The 24,864-nt window shown below is 44.4% G+C and overlaps 1 protein-coding gene across 1 annotated transcript; it reads left to right on the plus strand.

The window, feature by feature from the left end:
* The first annotated feature begins 2,761 nt into the window (after positions 1-2,761).
* RIPPLY3 (ripply transcriptional repressor 3) lies at positions 2,762-12,168 on the plus strand. The gene is made up of 4 exons (XM_065875915.1): positions 2,762-2,856; positions 3,686-3,752; positions 8,338-8,405; positions 11,859-12,168. Exons 1-4 carry the CDS (start codon positions 2,762-2,764, stop codon positions 12,166-12,168), a joined length of 540 nt encoding a protein of 179 aa, XP_065731987.1.
* The last annotated feature ends 12,696 nt before the right edge of the window (positions 12,169-24,864 follow it).

Genomic DNA, 24,864 nt, shown 5'->3' on the forward strand with positions numbered 1-24,864 from the left:
CTCTCAACCCCCGTTTCTTAATCTGTAAAATGGGAATAATGCCTGTTTGCAGGGTTGGGGTGAAGATTAAATGTATAACTTATAAAATTAATACATGATCCACAAAGGACAAATGATTCCTATTATACAAGCCTGGAATAGTCAAAGCCATAGAGACAGAAAATAGAATGGTGGTCACCAAGGGCTGGTGAAGGGAGGAATGGGAAGTTAGTGTTTAATAGGTACAGAGTTTCAGTTCAGTATGATGAAAAAGCTCTGGAGATGGATGGTGGTGATGGTTGCACAACAATGTGAGTCTACCTAGTGCCACTGAATTATATTTGAAAATGCTTAAAATGGTAAGTTGGGCCTCTCACTGTTGTGACCTCTCCCGTTGCGGAGCACAGGCTCCGGACGTGCAGGCTCAGCGGCCATGGCTCACGGGCCCAGCCTCTCCGCGGCATGTGGGATCTTCCCGGACCGGCACGAACCCGTGTCCCCTGCGTCGGCAGGCAGACTCTCAATGACTGCGCCACCAGGGAAGCCCCAATTTTGTTCTTTTAACATCACAAGTATTTCCCCATGCTATTCAAGTCAGAAAAAGTTTTTATTAGCTGCCTGATATTCCACTATCATCTATTTAATCATTGCCATATTTTGAGACTTACTTTTCAACATCGTAAAAAACACTATAATGAACACCTTTCTGTAATTAAATACGTCTTCATCCCCATCTTGAATACATCTTTAATATAGACACAGAAGTAGAGTTACTGGGCCAAACAGGTGAATATTTTTAAGGCATGTGATGTAAGTTGTCATACCTTTCTGAGAGTACCCCAGTTGCATTGCCGACTCTCGTTTGAAGGCACCCACACCGGTTGCCAATTGTCCCTTTATAAAATCCTTTCTCTGTTGGTAGATTAAATATGGTATCTTATTGTTGCAATGTTGTCTGTTAATGTTCTTTGCCTCCCCTCCCCCATGCCCTTATACTCAGTGTCTTTTAAAATCATTGTGTGAAATTTTAGTTTTAAAATTAATTCCTCCCTTCGCCTTTAATAAGTTTTCATTATTGTCATAACTTGTTGCTCTTTTTTTGTTTTAGCATCTTTATTGGAGTCTAATTGCTTTACAAGGGTGTGTTAGTTTCTGCTTTATAACAAAGCGAATCAGCTATACATATACATGTATCTCCATACCTCCTCCCTCTTTCGTCTCCCTCCCACCCTCCTTTTTTTTTTTTACACAACTTAAAATTTTTTATTTATTTATTTAATTAATTTATTTTTTTGGCTGCGTTGGGTCTTCGTTGCTGCGCGCGGGCTTTCTCTAGTTGCGACGAGCGGGGGCTCCTCTTCATTGCAGTGCATGGGCTTCTCATTGCGGTGGCTTCTCTTGTTGCGGAGCTCGGGTTCTAGGCTCACAGGTTTCGGTAATTTTGGCGCACGGGCTTCAGTAGCTGTGGCCCGCGGGAACTACAGCGCAGGCTCAGTAGCTGTCGCGCTCGGGCTTAGTTGCTCGGCGGCATGTGGGATCTTCTCGGGCCAGGGCTTGAACCCGTGTCCCCTGCATTGGTAGGCAGATTCTTAACCATTGCGCCACCGGGGAAGCCATAACCTGTTGCTCTTAAACGGGAAAAAAATGTGGAAACATTTTAATGTCTGAAGTTCTTTAATTTTTAAAAAAATTCCATTACCGTAAGTCACATAAAGTAAGCTCGCGTTCTTCGACGCGGCGTCAGTGGGGCACTGAGCAGCAGATCGTACTTAAGCGAGGGGCCCGAGTCCAGGCCGGCCGCCTTAAGGGTTCTGCCGCCGGGCTCTACTAATGAAACAGCACTCCTCCCACCCTGCCCGAGCGCTGGGGACCAAGACAGCTGCGCCCCCGCGAGTCCTGCAGCCCGGCCAGGTATTCCCAGGGCACGCGCGCCATCCCGGCTCATCCAAGGCGCTTTCTGTGCCGGCCCCGGGGCTAACCAGAGGAGAATCGCACCCACCCTCGGAGAAAGCCACATCCTTTTCCAAGGTCTCCGTCGCTGGGAAGGGTGCTCTCATCTGGAGAGCTCTCTCCGCCACCTTCCACCGCCTGGATGCGTTGCTGCAGCCCCACAGCCGCTTCGGGCATCGCGGTCGGGGCTTCCGGGCGCCCACGGTTCAGCACCGCAGGCAGGGCGGGTCCACAGGCTTCAGTAACCGCCCCTCCAAACCCCGCGGCCGCTTTAAAAGTCGTGGACGTGAGATTTACCGCAAATCTGGAGACCTAGATGCAGGAATAAGTAACCCGAGGGACGCGGAGACCCCAGAGCGGCGGGAAGAACCCAGGGATCCCTCCTCTCCAGCACCGGGCGCGGGAGGCCCCTGGGCGAGGGAGCGCCCCCGACGCCACCGCCCAAGACCCCTGCCCCCTGTGCCCCCCTCTCCAAGGCTTTCTGTGTCACTTCCCGCCGTCCCCTCCCCGAGCTTCCTCGCCCCCGCTCCTGGCGATTATGCCTGGATTTCCTTTGTTCCCTCCACACCCTTGACCAGGGCTTCCCAATTCCCCTTCTTGACCTCGTCCCCTCCCCCCCGCGGCGCTCCCTCCTGGAGCTTTGCTTGTCCCCTCCCGGAGCTTCTCCGGTGCCCTTCCTACCCTCTCCCGGGTTTCCCGTGTCTCCTCCCCGCCCCGCCCCCGTTTTTAAACCTGGCGCCGAGAGCGCGGGTAGGTGAGCGCCCTCGCCTGAGCGGTTAAAGGCGCGGGCGGTCGCGGGCGCCGCTGGAGGGGCGCGGGCTCCGAGGGCACCATGAGACCCGAGGCAGCGGCCGGAGCCCGGGAGGCGCGGGGACGCGTCTGTCACTGCCCCGGGGACGGTCCACCACCGCCGCGCGGGCCCGAGAGGTGAGGGTGTCCCCACGGCGCGTCGGTGCGGGGAGCGCAGGCAGGATGCTCCGGCCGCGCTGAGCCCCCGAAGCCAGGCGGAGCCTTGGAGCCCGATGCGACGCAGAGAAATTTCCTTAGCCAGAGTCGGGGACGCAGAATGTTCTCGGCTCCAGAGCACAGTTCTGAAGTGCGGAGGCCCAGGAGGTGCCCGGAAATGGGCCAAAGCTTCGGTTTCTAGATCTGAAACCCACAGGGCTGGGAGGGGTGAAGTCTTCGGGGGGGCCCCTCAGCGAACCCTGCAGGGGGTCGCGTCACGTTGACTGTCACACTCTTGGTGACATTCTTTGTTTGCCCTGTGCGTGGGACTCAGCGTTCGCTGTCACGGGCACCAGCCTTTTTTAAGGTAGTAAAGTTAAAATCAAATTAGCAGGGAAGTTGTGGAAGGGGCTGGGTGGCCAGGCAGCCAGAGAGGAGAAACACATTCCCGCTTTTTGCATCGTAAAACTCTGTAGACTCATCTCTGTGCAGTCAGAAATTAATGAGCAACAGAGTAGCCAGCTACCGCGGGGAGTCTGAATGGAAGAATCCTGCCAGGCTGGGAAGAGAAATTCCTCAAATAATGATGTGTATCATATTTGGGATTTCTCAAAAAGCCCAGTGAAGGCAGAGAACTGAGAATGTGGCAGGAGGAAAAACGCAAATGGCACCGACTGAGGACTTGAGAGAACGTTCTGGTGTGTCCAGTGACTCTTAGGCAGACATGAGAAATCATAAGAATGTTAACTCTTATGACCTAACTTTAAAAGCAGAAAATGCTGGGGTTCACTCTTGGTCCGTGTCCTTCCAGCCAAACACCATGGAGACCTTGGATCCTGACCCCCCAGGATGCTGACCCCACCAGGACTGGAAGCGAGGTAAGGTTAAGTGTGGGCATTGTAGGTATCAACAAGTTCAGCCGGGAAGTGGCACCATCCCTAAAATAAAGGGACCATGAAAGGCCTCCTCGGCCAGTCCCTCCCTTGGTCATCTAATGCAGAGGTGCCCTGGGGTCTGGGGGTAGGAGCCTGGCCAGCTAGGTGTTGATCATATCTGAGTCATATGCAGATTGGCTCTTGTTTGCTTCTCCTCTCTTGAAAAGCAAAGCCACTATGGCAGAACTGTTTCAAGGGCATTATAAGAGATTTCTTCCATGTTGGGTTTTTTCTTCTTCTTTTATTTTTATTTATTGGCCGCACCTCGGGGCTTGAGGGATCTCAGTTCCCTGACCAGGAATTGAACCCCTCCCGGGCCACGGTAGTGAAAGTGGCGAGTCTTAACCACTGGGCCACCAGTGGAATTCCCCCATGTTGGGTTTTTTCCTGCTAACCGGCAGGTAGAAGAGAGAAGTTTGTCTCGGTCCCCCTCATCTTAGAGAAAAGCTGAGTGTGCCATTAGCCCTGGGCTGGTGCCACAGAGCAAATACGGGCAGAGCCCTGTCTCGGGTGCCCAGAAGGTGTGGTTAAAAGTCCCCACCCGCCGCCTGGCCCTTTCTGAAGCCCTCTGGGCCCTGTCTGCAAGCACTCCTGGGGTAAGTCATGTTGTCTGAGCAAACACACTCCAGCTGAGGGCTTTGTGGGTGAAGATTAATCACCACCACTATTCTTTTGTCTCCTGCATTGGTAACGAAATTGTTTTATACTTACTGGAGTCATGACTTACTTTCATAGAATTTGCCTGTCCTTTGTTATATTTTAAAATATAAATTGATGACTTTTAAAATGCTGGAGTTAATTGGGCTGGGAAGGACCCTTAGGTTACACCTGTGGCATTGTGCAGTTATTTTTAGTATGATAAGAAACTCAGGTTCAGACCTTTCATGCATTTTGAAATTGACTCTTTTATTAAATTAGTCTGAATAATGAGAGTTTTACTTCGGTTACTAGTGAACAGAGTGAAGCAAATCAAATTATATTAAATTAACAGGGAATATTATTTTTTAGCGCAAATTATTGTTACATACAATATCTAAATAATGGGAAGTAATTCCTTCTTTTGCATTCAAACTTAAGTTCTTAAACATAAGATTTAAAAGGTGTTTGGGAGAAAAAATTACCCAATTTTCTTTTAAATGAAGTGTTTGTGTAGCCTCTCCCTTTGCAAGAATGAAAATACAGCACACTTTCTAAGGTAAGGTAGTCTTTTTTTTTTCCTATTATTATGAGAAGGCCATTTGTGAGAAAAATGAAGATTACTCGCAGAAAAACGTTAAGCTATGACAACTTTCTGTTGATCATCAGCGAGGCACAACGGATCAAGCAGTTGCGTTCATGGATTTGTTGGGGGGCCGGGGTGGAGAGTGGGTGTTCATGGGGGCTGTAGAGCACGCTGCCCGGCTCCCCCCCGGCCAGCTCTTTGCAGACCCCGATGTGCCGGGCAGAGCGGTCAGCTGCGGACGACTGCAGACCCGAAGTATCGCGCTCGGTTCCCCGGAGCCCCAGCCTGGGGAGGGCAGCCCGGCGCGGGGAGGGACGGCTTCTTGCTCAGCAGCGCCCTCTGCCGACAAAGCAGGAGAACTCCTCGGCTCCTGAGCTCTGTTGTGTATTTCTTGAGAAATGTCATTGGTCGGGAATGGTGTGGGTGAGGGGTGAGGGATTACTGCCTAGTGACCTGTACCACAATTGCAGGTGAGCAGATCACAGTTAGAATACTATAGGGCTTCCCTGGTGGCGCAGTGGTTGAGAGTCCGCCTGCCGATGCAGGGGACATGGGTTCGTGCCCCGGTCCGGGAAGATCCCACATGCCGCGGAGCGGTCAGGCCCGTGAGACATGGCCGCTGAGCCTGCGCGTCCGGAGCCTGTGCTCCGCAACGGGAGAGGCCACAACAGTGAGAGGCCCGCGTACCGCAAAAAAAAAAAAAAAAAAAAAAAAGAATACAATCTAAATTCGAGGGAAAGTCTCAAGACGCTGTGTCCTGAGCAGTGGGGTCACCCTCGCTCATTTGGTTCCCCTGGTACCACCGCTTGGGAGCTGTCTCCCTCCCGTGCCTGGGAAAAAATGAATGACGGCCCAAGCCTGCAAGGGAGACGATTTCTAGGGCATGTAAGGGACTGTGTTCTTCTGCGCGTCCTTCCATCTTCCTGGCTTCCTGCATCGTAGCTTTTTTTTTTTTGATTTAATTTAATTTTTTTATACAGCAGGTTCTTATTACTCATGAATTTTATACATATCAGTGTATACATGTCAATCCCAATCTCCCAATTCATCCAACCACCACCCCCCCGCCCCCCTGCATCGTAGCTTTACCAGAGTCAGAGGCATGCATGGAGAGAACACAGAGAGATCCTCACAAAAGTCTCTCTTGTATCTCTTCTTTCGCACAAACACCCCCCCCCTTTTTTTTTTCTTGGTAGAGACACTTGGAAACATGTATTCTGAGAGAATCAAAAGGTTTCGGTACAAATGTCATAAAAATGTGATGTGATACACACATCACATGTGAGCCCCGCTGTGGCTAAACAATCACCCCCCTACCTCCCCCCCAACCCCAATGTTTGGCGGCTGCTCACTGTTCCCGGGACCCTGTCAGGAGCTTCTGTGGAGCTCATGCATTGTTGGACGGCGGGGTGTTCCTGTTTGACGTCTTTCAGCTAAAGCACAGTTACGTTCTTCAACAGCTCCCTGTCCGTGTGTCCTGAGGCCCCTCCCCCCCTTCCCCCAAGGAAAGTTGTCACCTCTCTGGGTGCAAAGGGAAGGTGCTGTCTGTGGCATTTTGGTTTCGTAGCTGTTCAGCCCTGTCGCACATCCCTTTAACACAGTGTGTACCTTGTACACATTTTTGTTACCCTGAATTATCAGAGTGTGAATATTTAGACGTTTAAGTCATCAGAAAAGGACGTTTAAGAGGAGGATATTTGAGGTGTGAAGTTTTAAAATCTGTGTATGTTTGTGGGGTAAAGTTTACAGAGTTTATAAAAGTGTGCTATGTGTTTCCCAGAGTCTGGTTAGAATTAATCACTTAAAGGAAGCTATTACTCCATAGTAGCCACCACTGCCTTTAGGCGTCCACCAAGGCTTGCATTGTCTATTATATCCTCTCCCATCACAGGGTGTAAAATTGCCACTGACAGCCCAGGATTGCTTATGGTGGTAGAGTGAGTCTGAGCAGTTAGAGATACTTTATAATTATGAACAGAGCTTAATACAGACGTGATTTCTTGGAGACCCCAAAGAGTGAACTTCATTATGGAAAAGATTTTGTTCCAAAGACCCTCATTCTTTCCCTTAGCTTACCATAGCATATGATAAAAATAAGCCTGGTAAAATTTCAAGGAGCCTTATGGTTTGAGGTCTTACATTCAGATTTTTAATACAGTCTTTTTTTGGTGTATGGTGTAAGATAGGGGCCCAGTTTCATTCTTTTGCATGTGGCTGTTCAGTTTTCTCAAGACCATTTTTTGAAGAGACTGTCCTTTCCCCATTGTATATTTTTGTCTCCCTTGTCATAAATTAATTGAAGATATATATGCATAAGTTTATTTCTGGGCTCACTATTCTGTTCCATTGATCTATGTGTCTGTATTTAGGCCAATACCACACTGTTTTGATTCCTGTAGCTTTGTAATATAGTTTGAAATCAAGAAGTGCAATGCCTCAAGCTTCTACTTCTTTCTCAAGATTGCTTTGGCTATTCAGGGCCCCCAGCAAGTGGTCTCCGCCCTTTTGGATGCTACCAAATGTCCTTGGAATCTGTCTTTCCTTTCTCTTCTGGTTGGTGTTACTTGAGTTCAAACCACCTCTTGTCAGGTGCCTCCAAGCCCTTAGCTCACCAGTCTATGCTATGCACTGCTCCCAGCAGCCACCATGATCCTTAAAATACAGATCTGATTGTTGAATTCCCAGCTCAAAGTCAGTAATGGTCTTGAATCCTGTCTCCAGAATGAAACTTAGACTCAGTAGTGGGTATTCGAGTTGTTCAGTGTCTGGACTTAGCTTCCTTTTGAGCCCTTTTACCAATGCAGTCTCTCATTCATTCCACGCTGGGCTCCACCTTTCCACGCTGTGCTCTCTATTTTCCCGCCCCTCAGAATTTGATGCTCTGCTCCACTAGGAATGGGCCCAGAACTGCATACCCAAGTGCCACTGATGTCTCTGCCAAGGCCCCCATGAACCCTTTCCTGATCCTCTTCCTTGTTTAGAATAGTTAGCATCTTACTGTATGGTGCTTTGTAATGTAGTTATTTGCCTCTATGTGTGTCTTTCCTCATTAGATTTAAAATGCACGAACTGGGGGACTGTGTCCGACTCATCTTTCCACCTTGGGATCCCTCACAGGGCCCGGGATATCATGACAACAGTAAGAGGGAAAGGAGCTTATCAAATACTGTTAAGGTGTTTAAACTATCTCTAAAATTGGAACTGACACAAGTGCAGGCTACTTAGATTTTATTTTTAAAAACTTCAGGATGCTGCTTTCAGAGGCTTCTTGACTGTGTCTGTGTTTGTATGTGTCTGTCTTTACAGCTTGAGCCTGGGTGTGACCAACAAACCTTTGGATTGAAGGGGGCCTTTGGGTTTCAGCATCCTGTAAGGTAATATCTGACTTCACTGTAAGAAATGTATTGTTTCCTTTTTTAAAATTATTATTTTTATGTAACATTTCTAAAGGTTTACAAGATATGATTTTAAAATGGGTGTATTTTATGGTTCTTATGTTAATTGATACAAACATAGCAAAATACCTATGTGTATAAATTATTTGGCCAGTATCCACTCACTTCATACCTTTAAGAAAGAGAATATAAGCTCATTTGCAATCATAATAACTAACTAGTTAATAACATAAAGCAAGCTAAAATAATTTTTAAAGAATGTTGACCTGAAAAAGTGTAATCATTCTCAGTGTAGGCGTTCCTATGTGGGACAAATTAATGTGTGAATTACAGTACAGTTTAAAAGTACACGTGCGGGGCTTCCCTGGTGGCGCAGTGGTTGAGAGTCCGCCTGCCGATGCAGGGGACGCGGATTCGTGCCCCGGTCCGGGAGGATCCCACATGCCGCGGAGCGGTTGGGCCCGTGAGCCATGGCCGCTGAGCCTGCGTGTCCGGAGCCTGTGCTCCGCAATGGGAGAGGCCACAACACTGAGAGGCCCGCATACCGCAAAAAAAAAAAAAAAAAAAAAAAAAAAAAAAAGTACACATGCGTATAATTATCCTCTAAAGATAATTTATAATTTTTGAAGATAAATCTATGACATTTCAGAATAATGTTTTTCAGTCCATAATCTTGAAAAAACGATTAAGGCTACCTTCCACATAAGGCGCCCTCTGCCGGACTATATTATTTCCTTTAAATATAAGCATTAATACACTTCAGTGTCTTCAAGTGTATACATCTTCAAAAAATGGAAAATAATTCAGTATATTCTCCAGCATTATTTAGTTATGATTATCCCAAGGAACTTCAAGGATATTTTGTTGGATTTCTAGAATCTATTCATTCATTCAGTGTTTCATTTGCAAGTTGGAATTGGCTTCTTTTCTTTATACTTGTTTATACCTCTTTTTTATACCATATTCTGCCTTGTGTTAAATTTAACTGCATATGAATTATATACGCATATCAGCTTATTTACTTAGATATTTAGGTATATTTCTATTTTTCTCCCAGGATATAAGTTAATGTACTGCCTAGTGCAAAGTAGACCCCCTAAATGTAGATGTGAAATAAATGAGGGACTGGATGGATACTGTACCACGGTTGGATCCTCTGGCCTCTGAGTAGTTCTTTCATGGTCCTGGTCTTGGCGGTGATCAGGACCCTCACTGCTGTATCCCTCTTTTTTGTTTGTTTCTTGGCCACGCCGCTTGGTTCCCTGACCAGGGATCGAACTTGTGTCCCCTGCACTGGAAGTGCGGAATCCTAACCACTGGACCACCAGGGAATTCCCTATATCCCTCTTACATTTCATGCAGTTTGGGCAAGTGGTTCATGCACTGGACTTTTATCTGTTTCTCTATGTCTGTTTCTCTCCTATCTCTCTCAGCCTGTCTCTTTCCAGGTGTCATTTCCTTCACCAAAATAAACCTAGCCTACGCTGTCACCTCTCATCAGAGTATTTTTCCACTGGTTGTCCTGGAAGACTAGAAGCTTTAATAAGACTCAAGGATACTAATTGCCAGAGATGAAAATTAGAGCCCCTCAAACTGATCAAAGGGTGATTTTTGGAAAAAGGAAGTTTTCCTAGTGTTTCACATCAGTGGTCTTCAGTCCGCATGAAATCACTGGGGAAGCTTTACAAATACAGGTGGGAGGTGGGGCGGGGCGATTCCCCTGGGGGTGCTGGGGAAAAGCGCGGGTATCTGTATTTTGACAGGCTTCCCAGGTGTCCCCAGTGTGGGCTGGGGTTGGGAGCCACCCCCTCCTTCATGCCCCACGAGCCTTCACCTTCACACCTGCCCCCGGGCCTGCCTCACAGACTCTGCTGTGCCCTGACTTTTGATTCATTGAAAATGCAGTGACTGCTGATGTGTGATCGGCATCTGTGTAACTGTGCATTGCGGGCTGAATACACAACTTTATCTTTATTACAAAAGTTTATCTTTCTATACACACAAATGGGGAGAATGATACAGTGAACCCCCACGTGCATCACCAGCCTCAATAATTAGCAGTGTTCTCAGGATCTGATCGTGCTTATTGTCTCTCCCAAAGACTTGTTGTTGTTAGAATAGTTTAAAGCAAGTCCCAGACATCCTACACACTCACTTGTAAATACCTCAGCATGACACCTAATTTTTAACATGGCCAACCACTAAACTATTCTGTCCTAGATTTACACAGGTGTGCATTCTCTCTGTTGCAGAGTTTCTCAGTCTCGGCACTACTGACGCTTTGGACTGGCTAATTAAAAAAAATTGAAATATAGTTGACTGGAGTGGATAATTCTTTGTTGTGGGGCTGTCCTGGGTATTGTGGGGTGTTTAGCAGCATCCCTGGCTTCTACACACTAAATGACAGTAGCTGCCCTTCAGTTGGGATAACGAAAGTTGACTCCAAACATTGCTGAAGGTCCCCTGGGGGTTGAGAACCGTCAACTATTGGAAATCTTAGAAAGTTAAAAATCGCCCTACATTATTTATAGTAAGGTGTTTTCTCTCTCCCTTTTCTCCTCCGTCCAAAAAGGGGGGAATTGAAATCAGCTTTGCAAACAAGCAATGATCGATTGATAATCCCTCTCAGTTCCTTTATAAGACCACAGGGGGAAATGCAAACAATTAGTAAGTCAAAGCTACAAGAAGAGATTATGGGGACAGTGGGACATTTAAAATACTTTCCATGTATAACTGGAATCCTAAATTCACAAAACCTGGATGTAGAGGTTCCAAATTCTATATATTCCTTTTCTTCCTTCTTTCCTTCCCTTCCCTCCCCCCACCCCCCTGCTCTCTTTCTCCTTCTCCCTCTCTCTCTTCTAGAAAAATTGCCAGAGTTGCCATTTTCTATTCTGCCAAAGTGAGGGATGCACCCCTACAGGCGACATTTACTACGGCAACATTCAGAAAGATTAGCCACTTCTCTAGATCAGGGTTTCAGGGTCAAGTTTCCTCCAAAGTCATGACATTCCCTCTGTTGGGGGGGGCGGTCAGAGGGCAGTGAGGCATCCCCTGAATAGGACATATATTATCCAGGATGAATCAGGTCCTTTGTTCGATCAGAGAGAGCCTCTTAACTTTGGAACTCAATGTTTTACTACCCTTTTACCTTTGTGGAAGCACACCCTTCTCCCTGTGTTGGTCTAAATTGATCTGCTCACCCAGATTACAGCTCAATTCTGACCTAGTGTGGGCTTCACTACCAGGTCCCCCCATCTGCCCACAGTTTTGTGTTCTGGTGACTTAAAAAAAAAACCCCACTGTGCACAGTGAAGGCAAAATCAGGAGGGAAGATTGGGGCTTAGCTGCTTCTAGGGAAAAGGATCTTCTAGATGCAGTTTAAGACTGTTTTCAGGTTGATTAATGGTGTATTTGTTTCTTAAATATTAGACTTTATTTACCCATTTCTAAACGTCAAGAGTATCTGCAGAGTTCCGGGGAGAAGGTGCTGGCCAGCTTCCCCGTGCAAGCCACCATTCACTTCTACAACGATGAGTCCAATTCAGACGAGGAGCACGACCAAGAGGTCCAGCCCTCCGACCTGCAGCGCCAGGAGGCGCAGGACAGCCTGGGAGGAAAGGGCAGAGACCGGCTGACAAACCCAGGGTGGCACCCCGGAGGCCGCGGTGGCCTCGGTGGTAAGGGTCCGCTCCCCTACCCTGACTCTCTGGAGGATGCTGGGTGCCCCTCATCCAAGTAGTCTGTCTCTCCTGCACCAGACCCACCTCACATGTGCCCTGGGGACAACCCTAGGGGACAGCCGCGCCAGGACACCTTGCGTTTCAACACACTTTGCATGTACGAGGACTTGACTTTCTTTGGCCAGCACCCCGCTCGTGGCGAGGACTCAGCTTGTACTCATCCCTTCTCCTAGTGATTCTCTGTGCCTCATTTGTACCTTTGAGAAAGGATCCTAGGTCCAAGAGGTTTGCATCCACATGGGTTGTTACCAGGCGGGGCCAACTTTCAAAGCACGTTCGGCAATGTCACTGTGCTGATCAAATGACAAATTCTTCCATATGGATTAATAACCCACCCTCGCCTCTCACTTAACCTGAGACCCTTTATTTGGCTTTTTCCACTTTTGTAAAAATGATCCAGATATTGTCCGAGGCCGATGTGGTTGCTTAGTGACATTCTGAAAAAAAAGTTTATTTATAAAAAACAAACATACTGAATAACTTCCATAAAAGTAACAAAGATAAAAAGATAAGGATCTGTGGGGGGAACCATTCTGGATAAAAACATGTGTGATGCTTGTCTAAGCACTGTGTGTATGAGTAGAGAGACGAGCTTTAGCGCTTAGCTGGGGACCACTTTGGGCTTATTACTTGACTAGAGTAACACTGTTTTTAATCAAAGTACCAAATGTAATATCATTTTCAGCTTTTTATATTTTGATGACCAAATGAGTGTATTTGTCAAGGTTTTTTACTTAACTATTTTGCATGTTGTTGTCTTCCCAGTTTCTACTTGAAATAAATATTTTGAGAGACAAAATCGTTTGATAATCATCTTTTTTGTTTGACATTTTAGATGCAGTTAGTGCCTCCTTTAAAGTTTTTAAAAGTTTGTCAGGACTTTTCTATATTTAACTCTTTATATTTCTGTTTTTTTAAGAATGTAGAAAAAGTATAAAAATGAAAGCAAAATGGCCTATAAGCTCAATGCCCCGAAAAATCCATTAATATTAAAAAATAGGAGGGGGACTTCCCTGGTGGTCCAGGGGTTAAGAATCCACCTTCCAATGCAGGGGGCCCAGGTTGGATCCTTGGTCAGGGAACTACAGTCCCACATGCCCTGGGGCAACTAAGCCCAGGTGCAACAACTACTGAGCCCAAGCACTGCAACGATAGATCCTGCGTGCCGCAACTAACACCTGGCGCAGCCAAAAATAAAAAAATATTTTTTTAAAAAATAGGAGGGAATTCCCTGGCGGTCCAGTGGTTAGGAGTCAGCGCTTTCCCTCCAAGGGCATGGGTTCAATCCCTGGTTGGGGAACTAAGAGCCCACAAGCTGCGCACCGTGGCCAGAAGATAAAATAAAATAAAAAATAGGAGTAATACATGCAAATATTCCAACAACCCAAACATTATAGAAAAATATTGATATGTGTTGCAAAGTAGCCCTCTCCTGTCTTCCCCTTTCTCTGTCCAAAGGTAGCCGATATCAATATATTTTTTAAAATATTGATTTATTATTTTTTTTAAAATAAATTTATTATTTATTTTTGGCTGTGTCTTTGTCTTTGTTGGTGCACACGGGCTTTCTCTAGTTGCGGCGAGCGGGGGCTATTCTTCGTTGCGGTGTGTGGGCTCCTCATTGCTGTGGCTTCTCTTTTTGCGGATCACAGGCTCTAGGTGTGCAGGCTTCAGTAGTTGTGGCACGTGGGCTTCAGTAGTTGTGGCTCATGGGCCCTAGAGCACAGGCTCAGTAGTTGTGGCGCACGAGCTTAGTTGCTCCGCGGCATGTGGGACCTTCCCGGACCGGGGCTCGAACCCGTGTACCCTGCATTGGCAGGCGGATTCTTAACCACTGTGCCACCAGGGAAGTCCCTAAAAATATTTATTTATTTGGTTGTGCCGGGTCTTAGTTGCAGCATGCCAACTCTTGGTTACGGCATGTGAGATCTAGTTCCCCGACCAGGGATCAAAGTCGGGCCCCCATGTATTGGGAGCGCGGAGTCTTATCTCCTGCACCACCAGGGAAGTCCCTTAATTATTTTTATTATTATTATTGCTCTATCCCTTAAAAAATACTTTTTAGAATCTTTTCTTTTAACATTTTTTTCTTTAAAAAATTTTTCAGATGTAGAAAACAAACTTATGAGGACTTCCCTGGTGGCGCAGTGGTTAAGAATCTGCCTACCAGTGCAGGGGACACAGGTTTGAGCTCTGGTCTGGGAAGATCCCACATGCCATGGAGCAGCTAAGCCTGTGCGCCACAACTACTGAGCCCGACTACCTAGAGCCTGTGCTCTTCAACAAAAGAAGCCACTGCAGTGAGAAGCCCGTGCACCACAACAAAGAGTAGCCCCTGCTCGCCGCAACTAGAGAAAGCCCGCTCGCAGCAATGAAGACCCAATGCAGCCAAAAATTAAAAAAAAAAACCCCAAACCCCAAACTTATGGTTACCAAATGAGTAAAGGCAGAGAGATAAATTAGGGGGTTGGGATTAACATATTCACACTACTATATATAAAATAGATAACCAACAAGGACCTACTATATGGGTCAGGGAACTCTACTCAATATTTTGTAATAACCCATAAGGGAAAAGAATCTAAAAAAGAATGTATGTATGTGTATATATATATAATCATTTGCTGTGCACCTGAAAATAACACATTGTAAATAACTATAGTTCAACTAAAAAAGAAAGAAAGAGAGAAAGAAAGAAAGGAAGGAAGGAAGGAAGGAGGGAGGGGAGTTATTTGTTCTTCATCCTGGTGTCCATGACTTGGACAGTAGGAGATGTCATCCATGTGACACATTACGGTGAACTTAAAGGAAAGGGATTGATCCATAAGTTTATTTGCATATTATTAACTGAGTAAAATTCCCATTTGAGCAAAAAAATTTTTTGTTTTTCTTTAAAAAATGTTTTTATTGTTTAGTTGTATTGTTTCATTTATTGTTCAAAGTACCTTTTTCCAAACTTAAAAACAACTCTTACTGGGCCTGTTTCAGAAAGGATTTAAGATGGCCTCCTCTTTTGCTGGATTTTTAACAAAAACACTAGAAGTCTTACCCTTACTCTCCCTTCCTGTGATGCTTGGGATGGAACTTAAGTCATCGCATTTGGCTTTGTTTTGTTTTCTTAATAAATCAGTTCTAATGAGAAAAAAGATCTGGCCCAATCACCAGTTTACCATGAAGAAACCAAACCTTGCCCGCATGCTGATGGCACCAGAATTTTAAATGTGCTGCGTGGTAGACTTTCCTTAAATTACTTAGAATATGGCCAGCTTAATGCAAATAAGGAAAATGAGACCTTTTAGCCACGGTGGTGACGGCATCACAGGTCCTGTGAGAGAGGCATTTGTGACGTGGGAGATGGTACACGCGGGGCTCCTGTGTTCTTGCTGGTGACTGTGGTGACGTGGGTCTGCTGTGTAAGGGCTCAAACCTGAGCGAGCTCCACATTTTTGATCATGTATCCCTATCATTGAAAAATATTGAGGCAGGGGAGATAAATTAGGAGTTTGGGATTAACATATACACATTACTATATATAAAATAGGTAAACAACAAGGACCTACTGTATAGCACTATACTCAATATCTTTTTTTTAATATGTGTATTTCTATATTTATTTACTTTTGGCTGCGTTGGGTCTTGCTGCACTGGCTTTCTCTCTAGTTGCGGTGAGCGGGGGCTACTCTTTTTTTTTGTTGTTGGGGGCAGGAGTTTATTAATTAATTTATTTAGTTTTGCTGTGTTGGGTCTTTGTTTGTGCAAGGGCTTTCTTTAGTTGTGGCAAGCGGGGGCCACTCTTCATCGTGGTGCGCGGGCCTCTCACTATCGCTGGTTTCTCTTGTTGTGGAGCACAGGCTCCAGACACGCAGGCTCAGTAGTTATGGCACAAGGGCTTAGTTGCTCCGTGGCATGTGGGATCTTCCTGGACCAGAGCTCGAACCCGTGTCCCCTGCATTGGCAAGCAGATTCTTAATGATTGTGCCACGAGGGAAGTCCTAAAACATTTTAAATGTTTTTGTTTTTTTGTCTGAAGGTATACAGACTTGGTGGGTTTTTTTAAAAGTAACATCAATTTCAGCAGAAAACTCACCTAATGGTAGAAACAATTCCAAACACCTATTTTCACAAGGCTCTTCTTCACAGCATGAGTTTCTTTTGATTTAACCCTTTTTCACTCATTTTTAAGAATATCATCTGTGGGGACTTCCCTGGTGGTCCAGTGGTTAAGACTCTGCACTTCCAATGCATGGGGCGCAGGTTCCATCCCATCCCTGGTCCAGGAACTAACATTCCACATGCTGCCTTGGTGAGGCCAAAAAAAAAAAAAACAATCTCTGCATCAAAGAAACAACTTTTTTTGTGTGTTTGTCTTGTTAAAATATTTGCTAACTGGCATATTTCTAACAATCAGTTAGCCTACAAAAAGGTCAGAAAAACGTAAAAATCTTTTCAGTTTGACAATCCAGTGCTTTGCCAAAAAGATAGCTGCTAACTTCTGTTTAGTTTGAAATACTGTTGGGGTCACTCCTCATATGATGACAAAGGCTTTCAAAAGTTCCCTATTTGAAAGTTCTTATTTTTATAAAATTAACTGCACTGTCTAACCTTTCTGGAGTCAGGAGGCTACCACTGGCTTATGTACATCTTGCAAACCAGAGGAGAGAGAGAAGATTGCTCTTCAAAAGTCTTTATTTTCCTTTCACACGGGGCTGATCAGGGAATTTCTCTTTTTTTGTTACTTTTTTTTGGCCACGCCCTGCGGCTTATGGGATCTTAGTTCCCCGACCAGGGATGGAACCTGGGCCACGGCAGTGAAAGCTCCAAATCCTAGCCACTGGACCACCAGGAAATTCCCAGGGAATTTCCCTTTCAAAACCTGAATCTCTGGCAACACTTGCCTGAGTTCCCTTGTGGAACCAATCAGCTGGTGCTGAGTCACAACTGCCCCAGTTGAACAACCTTGTCTTCTTCAATTCTCCACAGTCTCCACTGTTCCCTATTGGACACACTCTCGTTTTCCATTTATTTACAAAAAAAAAAAAAATCCCTATGATGGCTTTTTTGTTTGATTTTTGGCTTTGTTGGGTCTTCGTTGCTGCGCGTGGGCTTTTTCTAGTTGAGGTGAGCAGGGGCTACTCTTCATTGCGGTGCACAGGCTTCTCATTGCGGTGGCTTCTCTTGTTGCAGAGCAGGGGACTCTGGGAGAGCGGGCTTCAGTAGTTGTGGCACATGGGCTCAGTAGTTGTGGCTCGGGGGTTTTTGTTTGAGCAGTTTATTTTTATCACCTTTTTTCCTGTGATAGGAAGATGATATATCTAAATAAGAGAAAAAGTACCTTGTACAGAAATATCAGAGGGAGAATTTTCTACTTTCCTGCAGGGCATGAGTCATGTCTGCATGACTCATTTTTGTAGAATTACTTGCGAAAGACCGATGCATAAATAGGTGATTTTTCATGATGATTATGAAAATGATGGATGTTTATAAAAATAATTTGACTGGCTGAGAGGTTGCTGGGCAAGTCTAAAATACAGTATTACTTTAATATTCCATTGTATCATTACATGGTAATCCTTACAAGCAGATTTTATTTTATAGTTTTAGATATTTCAAAAAGATGCTCAATGTCGTTAGTCATTACAGAAATGCAGATTAAAACCACAATGAGATACTGTCATGTACCTATTAGAAGGATTACAATTTTTAAAAATTGAACTATAGTTGATTTACAATGTCATGCTAGTTTTAGGTGTACAGCAAAGTGATTCAGTTATATCTATATCTATATATATGTATGTATTCTTTTTCAGATTCTTTTCCATTATATGTATTACAAGATATTGAATATAGTTCCCTGCATTGTCCAGTAGGTCTTTGTTGGTTATCTATTTTATATATAGTAGTTTGTATTTGTTAATCCCATACTCCTAATTTTTCCCATCCCCCCTTCCCCTTTGATAACCGTACATTTGTTTTCTATGTCTGAGTCTGTTTCGGTTTCATAAATAAGTTCATTTGTATTATTTTTTAGATTCCACATATGACTGTATCAGAATATTTGTCTTTCTCTGTTTTACTTCACTTAGTATGATAATCTCTACGTCCGTCCATGTTGCTGCAATATGTCATTCTTTCTTATGGCTGAGTACTATTCCACTGTATGTGTATGTACCACACCTTCTGTACCCATTCCTCCGTTGATGGACACTTAGGTTGCTTCCATTGCTTAGCTTTTTACAACAGCTAAGAAGCTATTGCTATTGTAAATAGTGCTGCTATGAACACTGAGGTGCACATATCTTTCCAAATGAGACTTTTCATCTTTTCTGGATATATGCCCAGGAGTGGAATTGCTGGATCATGTGGTAACTCTACTTTTAGTTTTTTAAGGAACCTGCATACTATTCTCCATAGTGGCTGCACCAATTTACATTCCCATCAACAGCATAGGACGGTTTCCTTTCCTCCACACCCTCTCCAGCATTTATTATTTGTAGACTTTGATGATGTCCAAGAATGGTTACAATGTTTAAAAGACAGGTAATAACAAATGTTGCCAGGGATGTGGAGAAACTGGAACCCTCATCCGTCACTGGTGGGAATGTAAAATAGCTAACAGTTTGGAAAACAGTTTAGCGGTTTCATTAAAAAGTTAAACATAACTTTACCTTACAACCCAGGAATTCCACTCCTAGGAATCTACCCAGGAGAAATGAAAACTTCTGTCCACTCAAAGACTTGTACATGAATGTTCATAGTAGCTTTAGTCATAATAATTCCAAACTGGACACCATCCAAATATCTGTCAGCTGGCGAATGGATAAATAAAATGTGAGATATCCGTGTAATGGGATATTATTCAGCAATAAAAGGAGTGCAGTGACGTTTTAATACATGCTAAAATGTGAATGGACCTTGAAAACATCATGCTAAGTGAAAGAAACAAGATACAACAGATTACACCGTATGATTCTGTTTATATAAGAAAATGCAAATTTATAGTAACAGAAAGCAGAATTGGTTGTTTAGTGTTGGCAGCGGGAACATGGATTAACTATAAATGGACACAAGGAACTTTTAGAAGTGGTAGAAATGTTCTAAACCTGGATGATGATGATTGTTTCACAGTTCTAAAAATTCACTAAAATCATTGAATTGTTCAGTGCCAATGCGTGACTCTATAGTATATAAATTACACCCCAATACATTTGTTTAAAAAAGCTTAAACTCATCTATTATAACAATATTTGTATCTTCTTCTTTAGCCACTGACCCACTAAAGGAATAATACAATCTTTGTGGCATGACAGAATTTACATTTTAAAAAGTAAATTAAAAAAAAGTTCTGAAGAAATCCTTTGGTTTCTTCTTTGGCACTCTTAGTTTTTGAACCTTTATCAAGGTTCCTGTATTCTGCACACTTGCGGTGACCTCTGAGCCATCCATCACATAAAGGTAAAGAGGTCTCAGGTGTGATTTTAGGATCATGACTTCAATTCCAAAGTAAGACATGACGGGAAGACCGGTTGCTGAGATCCAGGTCATCATTAGGCTAGATATTTCTAAAAGTCTCTTAAATTACTTTGAACTCCCAGATTATGTTATTGAACAATGTAGTCTGGCCAGTACCCAGATTTAAGTGAGGTGTAAGACTTCAGTTATCAATAATACCAAAGAATAGTGGTCACCAACTGACATAATTTGGGGTCTCTCCAGGTACATCAAACAGTACACCTGCAAATTCAGAAGTTTTACATAGTTTTCTACAACACTATACTGGTCCCTAGCAATAGCTGCAGCTACCATGTGGATCATTAAAGATATTTTTAAATGTTTATTTAAAAATACATTTCTGGGGCTTCCCTGGTGGCGCAGTGGTTGAGAGTCCGCCTGCCGATGCAGGGGACACGGGTTCGTGCCCCGGTCCAGGAGGATCCCACATGCCGCTGAGCAGCTGGGCCCGTGAGCTGTGGCCGCTGAGCCTGCGCGTCCGGAGCCTGTGCTCCGCAACGGGAGAGGCCACAACGGTGAGAGGCCTGCGTACCGCAAAAAAAAAAAAAAGCCAAAAACATTTCTGGGCTTCCCTGGTGGCGCAGTGGTTAAGAATCTGCCTGCCAATGCAGGGGACATGGGTTCAAGCCCTGGTCTGGGAAGATCCCACATGCCGCAGAGCAACTAAGCCCGTGCGCCACAACTACTGAGCCTGCGCTCTAGAGCCCGTGAGCCACAGCTACTGAGCCCGTGTGCCACAACTACTGAAGCCTGTGTGCCTAGAGCCCGTGCTCCACAACAAGAGAAGCGACTGCAATGAGAAGCCCGTGCACGACAACGAAGACCCAACGCAGCCAAAAATAAATAATACGTTTCTAATCAATATATACTGTATACAGAAAAGTGAGCAAATAATAAGTGCTTGATGAATTTTAAAAGACAGCACACCCTTAAAACTCCAGCCAGGTTAAGCACTGGAAGATTACCACCACCCCAGCGGTCCCTGTTATGCCCCCTTCCAGCTACCACGCTCACTCTCTACCCCAAGGGTAACCACTATTCGGATTTCAAATACCATGGATTCGTTTTGCCTACTTTTGAACTTTATATAAATGGAATCATACAGTATGTGCTCATTTGTATCTGGTTTCTTTTACTCCACCTAAGAGTCACCAATTGTTCTACGGTATTCTATTGCAGGAATATATCACTACTTATTTAGCCATTCTATTGTCGATGGACTTTTGTATTGCTTCCAGTTTGCGGGCTATTATGAACAAGGCAGCTAGGTACCTTTTTGTATATGCCTTTTGTACGTGAGTGTGTACATTTCTGATGCGTAGATATTTAGGAATGGTCCCTGGGTCATAGGGTATGTGTAGAGTTAGTTTGAGTATAGATCATTTTATTTTGCTAAAATCTTGAAAGCCACTTGAAGTGATTTAAGAGTAAACATTCCTAAATGCAGAAATTTCCTAAATGTAAACACACATTCATTCTTCTTCAGAATTGACCTGAGCAAACACTCTCATAGGCAGGACAATTGAATATCAGTCACGAAGTTACTGGAGTGTGATCTCTCACAAACATAACTTCTGAAGACACCGTCTCCTGTGGGTTTCGGCCCTTGGGAAATGAGGCCAGTGTGAACTTCCTGGCATTCCTGCAGGCTCCCGGGTGAGATCCGGATGAGCATGGTTTGTATCTTGTCTTAGCTTTGATCTGGAAGAAAAGCATTAAGTTTGTTCAATTTCCTCCTGTGGTCTGAAAATCAATTTATTTTTCATGGTTTTAAAAAGCCCGGGGTGGGAACTCCCTGGCAGTCCAGTGGTTAGGGCTCCACGCTTCCACTGCAGGGGGCACGGGTTCGATCCCTAGTCAGAGAACTAAGATCCCACATACTGCACTTGGAGGCCAAATAAATAAATAAATAAAAATTTAAATAATAAAAAGTCCAAGGTAATTATTAGCACACGATGCTGGGCTGAGTCTTTCAGTTTTTAGTGGGCACTCTGCTATTTTCTGGAGCTCTGTGGCTCTGTCTCCCAGGGGGGCTCTAGGCTCTTGCCCATTACCAGTTCTTCTGGGGTGGCTGTAAGTTCATAGGAACTGGCCCCCATCATAGCCCACCCCTGACCTCCCACCTTGATACCTGAAGTCAAGCCAGCACCTGACTCAGCCCATGGTGCTGTCACTGGGCTGTTTCCATGGCCCAGGTAAGTCTTAGAAACCCAGAGGATCTGCCCGCAGTGGACAGAACTTCCCAGCGAATATCCACATCAGTGTCACTTCCTGGTCTCTGGACTGGGTGTCCACTGGGTTTGGAGAAAACTTTCTATGAAAACAAAGGACCCTCTGGCTTGCCGCCTGCCCTTGATGGGTTCACCAGAATTACCGCACCTTGAGGTTTTCTACACCCTAATGGATTGGGTTGTAGGAATGTCTCCGTTTTGTTTTCTTTCAGCCTCTTTTTATTTGCATTCTGTCTGTTGTTGCTTCATCTTTCTGAGTCTCTGAGGTACTTTGTTAGTACACAGAGGAGTGGCCTCTTGAATAGTGTCCATTACGTCTTTGTGTTCAGATGGTGAGTGGTGACTATGTTTTTTTGTTTCTTTTCTACCAGACCTTAATGTCCCAAAGAGAGTGGCTGTGGCCCTAGCTTTCAGCATTAAGGGAAGTGACCCTATGCTCTTAACTATCTGCTTTTTTTTTGCTTTAAAAATTGCCACAATTTTTGACCTTCTCATTTGCCAGAAATTGTATTCTCCAAGCTCAGATGGGCTTCCTGAATTCGGTCACAATTTTCTTTTAAAATATTTATTTATTTATTGTTTACTTTGGGCTTGTGCCGGGTCTTTAGTCATGGTACTCAGGATCTTCGTTGTGTCATGCGGGATCTTTAGTTGCGGCATGTGGGCTTCTTAGTTGCAGCATGCATGCGGGATCTAGTTCTCCGACCAGGGATTGAACCTGGGCTCCCCGCATTGGGAGTGTGGAGTCTTACCCACTGGACCACCAGAGAAGTCCCTCGGTCACACTTTTTATGTTTTGATAAACTGTGGCCATGTTCTAAAATTCTACCAGGACGTGTTTTGTGAAAAACTGACTTGTCAAACAGCAAATTTTCAATACACAGTGATATAGGGCAACTAATCACCTACTTGCTTAGGTTTATGAAATGGAAGAAATTTATTTTGGATCCCGTATTTTGGGATAACTTAACATTTGAAAAGTATTCTTTATTGCATAAGAGGCAATGTACTGAATACAGATTCACTCAACATTAGAAGGCTAGTTCAGCAACACACAAAGAAAGGGTTTTATCAACCCAAGCAACCAGCACTTCTCAGTTTTGTCTGGAATGACCTAAATGTGCATGACTCAGACAGCTTTTTTTTTTAAAACCAATTTTCATCAATCCATTCATTTTTTTTTAAAGCAGCTTTACTGAGATAGAATTCACATACCCTAAATTCACTGATTTAAAATGTATAATTCAGTGGTTTTTAGTATATTCACAGATAAGTGCAACCAGCACCACAATTTTTTTCTCTCTTTTTAAAAAATAATTCATTTATTTTTGGCTGCGTTGGGTCTTCGTTGCTGTGCTCACTTTCTCTAGTTGCAGTGAGCGGGGGCTACTCTTCGATGCAGCACAGGGGCTTCTCATCGCAGTGATTTCTCTTGTTGTGGAGCACAGGCTCTAAGCGTGCGGGGTTCAGTAGCTGTGACTCACGGGCTCTAGAGCGCAGGCTGATAGCTGTGGCGTTGGGCTTAGTTGCTCAGCGACATGTGGGATCTTCCCAGACCAGGCTCGAACCCGTATCCCCTACATTGGCAGGTGGATTCTTAACCACTGCACCACCAGGGAAGTCCCTCTCTCGCTCTCTTTTATATATATGTATATGTAGGCTGCTGCTGCACAGCATGTGGGATCTTAGTTCCCCCATCGAACCTGAGCCCCCTGCAGTTGAAGCACGGAGTCTTAACTACTGGACCTCGAGGGAAGTCCCACCACAGTCAATGTTAGAACATTTCATGATCTCAAAAAGAAACCCCGGGGCTTCCCTGGTGGCGCAGTGGTTGGGAGTCCGCCTGCCGATGCAGGGGACACGGGTTCGTGCCCCGGTCCGGGAGGATCCCACATGCCGCGGAGCGGCTGGGCCCGTGGGCCATGGCCGCTGAGCCTGCGCGTCTGGAGCCTGTGCTCCGCAGTGGGAGAGGCCACAACAGTGAGAGGCCCGCGTACCGCAAAAAAAAAAAAAAAAAAAAAAAAAAAAAGAAACCCCGTACTCTTTAGCTGTCAACCCCTTATTCCCCTACCCCAGCCCTAAGCAACCACAGATCTACTTTTGGTCCCTATAGATTTCCCTATTCTATACTTGCATATGAATGGAATTGTGTAACATGTGGACTTTTGTGACTGGCTTCTTTCACTCAGCATACTGTTTTGAAGATTCATCCAAGTTGTAGCATACCTCACTACTTCATCCCTTTTTATGGCTGAATAATATTCCATTGTATGGATAGAGCATATTTTGTTTATCCATTTGTTTGTCCATGGACATTTGGGTTGTTTCTCTAGATAGCTGTTTTTTTTAATTGACTTATAAATGTATTAGTTTCAGATGTACAGCAAAGTGATTCAGTTATACATACATATATATGTGTGTATATATATAGATATATAGATATAGATATATGTATATATTCCCTTTCAGATTCTTTTCCATTATAGGTTATTACAAAATATGAGTATAGTTCTCTGTGCTACACATGCTACACAGTGGGTCCTTGACGGTTATCTATTTTATATATAGCAAAGTGTATGTTGTTAATTCCAAACGCCTAATTTATTCCTTCCCCTCCCCTTTTTCTCTTTGGTAACCATAAGTTTGTTTTCTACGTCTGTGGGTCTATTTCTGTTTTGTAAATAAGTTCAATTTTTTTCCTTTTTTTTTAGATTCCGCATATAAGTGATATCACATGCTATTTGTCTTTCTCTGGCTTATCTCACTTAGTGTGATCATCTCTAGGTCCATCCATGCTGCTGCAAATGGCAGTACCTCATCCTTTTTATGGCTGAGTAATATTCCATTGTATATATGTGCCACATCTTTATCCATTCTTCTGTCCATAGACATTTACGTTGCTTCCATGTCTTGGCTACTGTAAATAGTACTGCCATGAATCTAGATAGCTTCTTA

Source organism: Phocoena phocoena, chromosome 4 (genome assembly GCF_963924675.1).
Source record: "Phocoena phocoena chromosome 4, mPhoPho1.1, whole genome shotgun sequence".
NCBI classification, from domain to species: Eukaryota; Metazoa; Chordata; class Mammalia; order Artiodactyla; family Phocoenidae; genus Phocoena; species Phocoena phocoena.

Coding starts and splice junctions, on each gene's coding strand:
- RIPPLY3 (XM_065875915.1), top strand. CDS start 2,762: ATGAGACCCGAGGCAGCGGCCGGAGCCCGGGAGGCGCGGGGACGCGTC. Junction 3,753..8,337: donor CCACCAGGACTGGAAGCGAG/GTAAGGTTAAGT, acceptor CTGTCTTTACAG/CTTGAGCCTGGGTGTGACCA. Junction 8,406..11,858: donor GGGTTTCAGCATCCTGTAAG/GTAATATCTGAC, acceptor CTTAAATATTAG/ACTTTATTTACCCATTTCTA.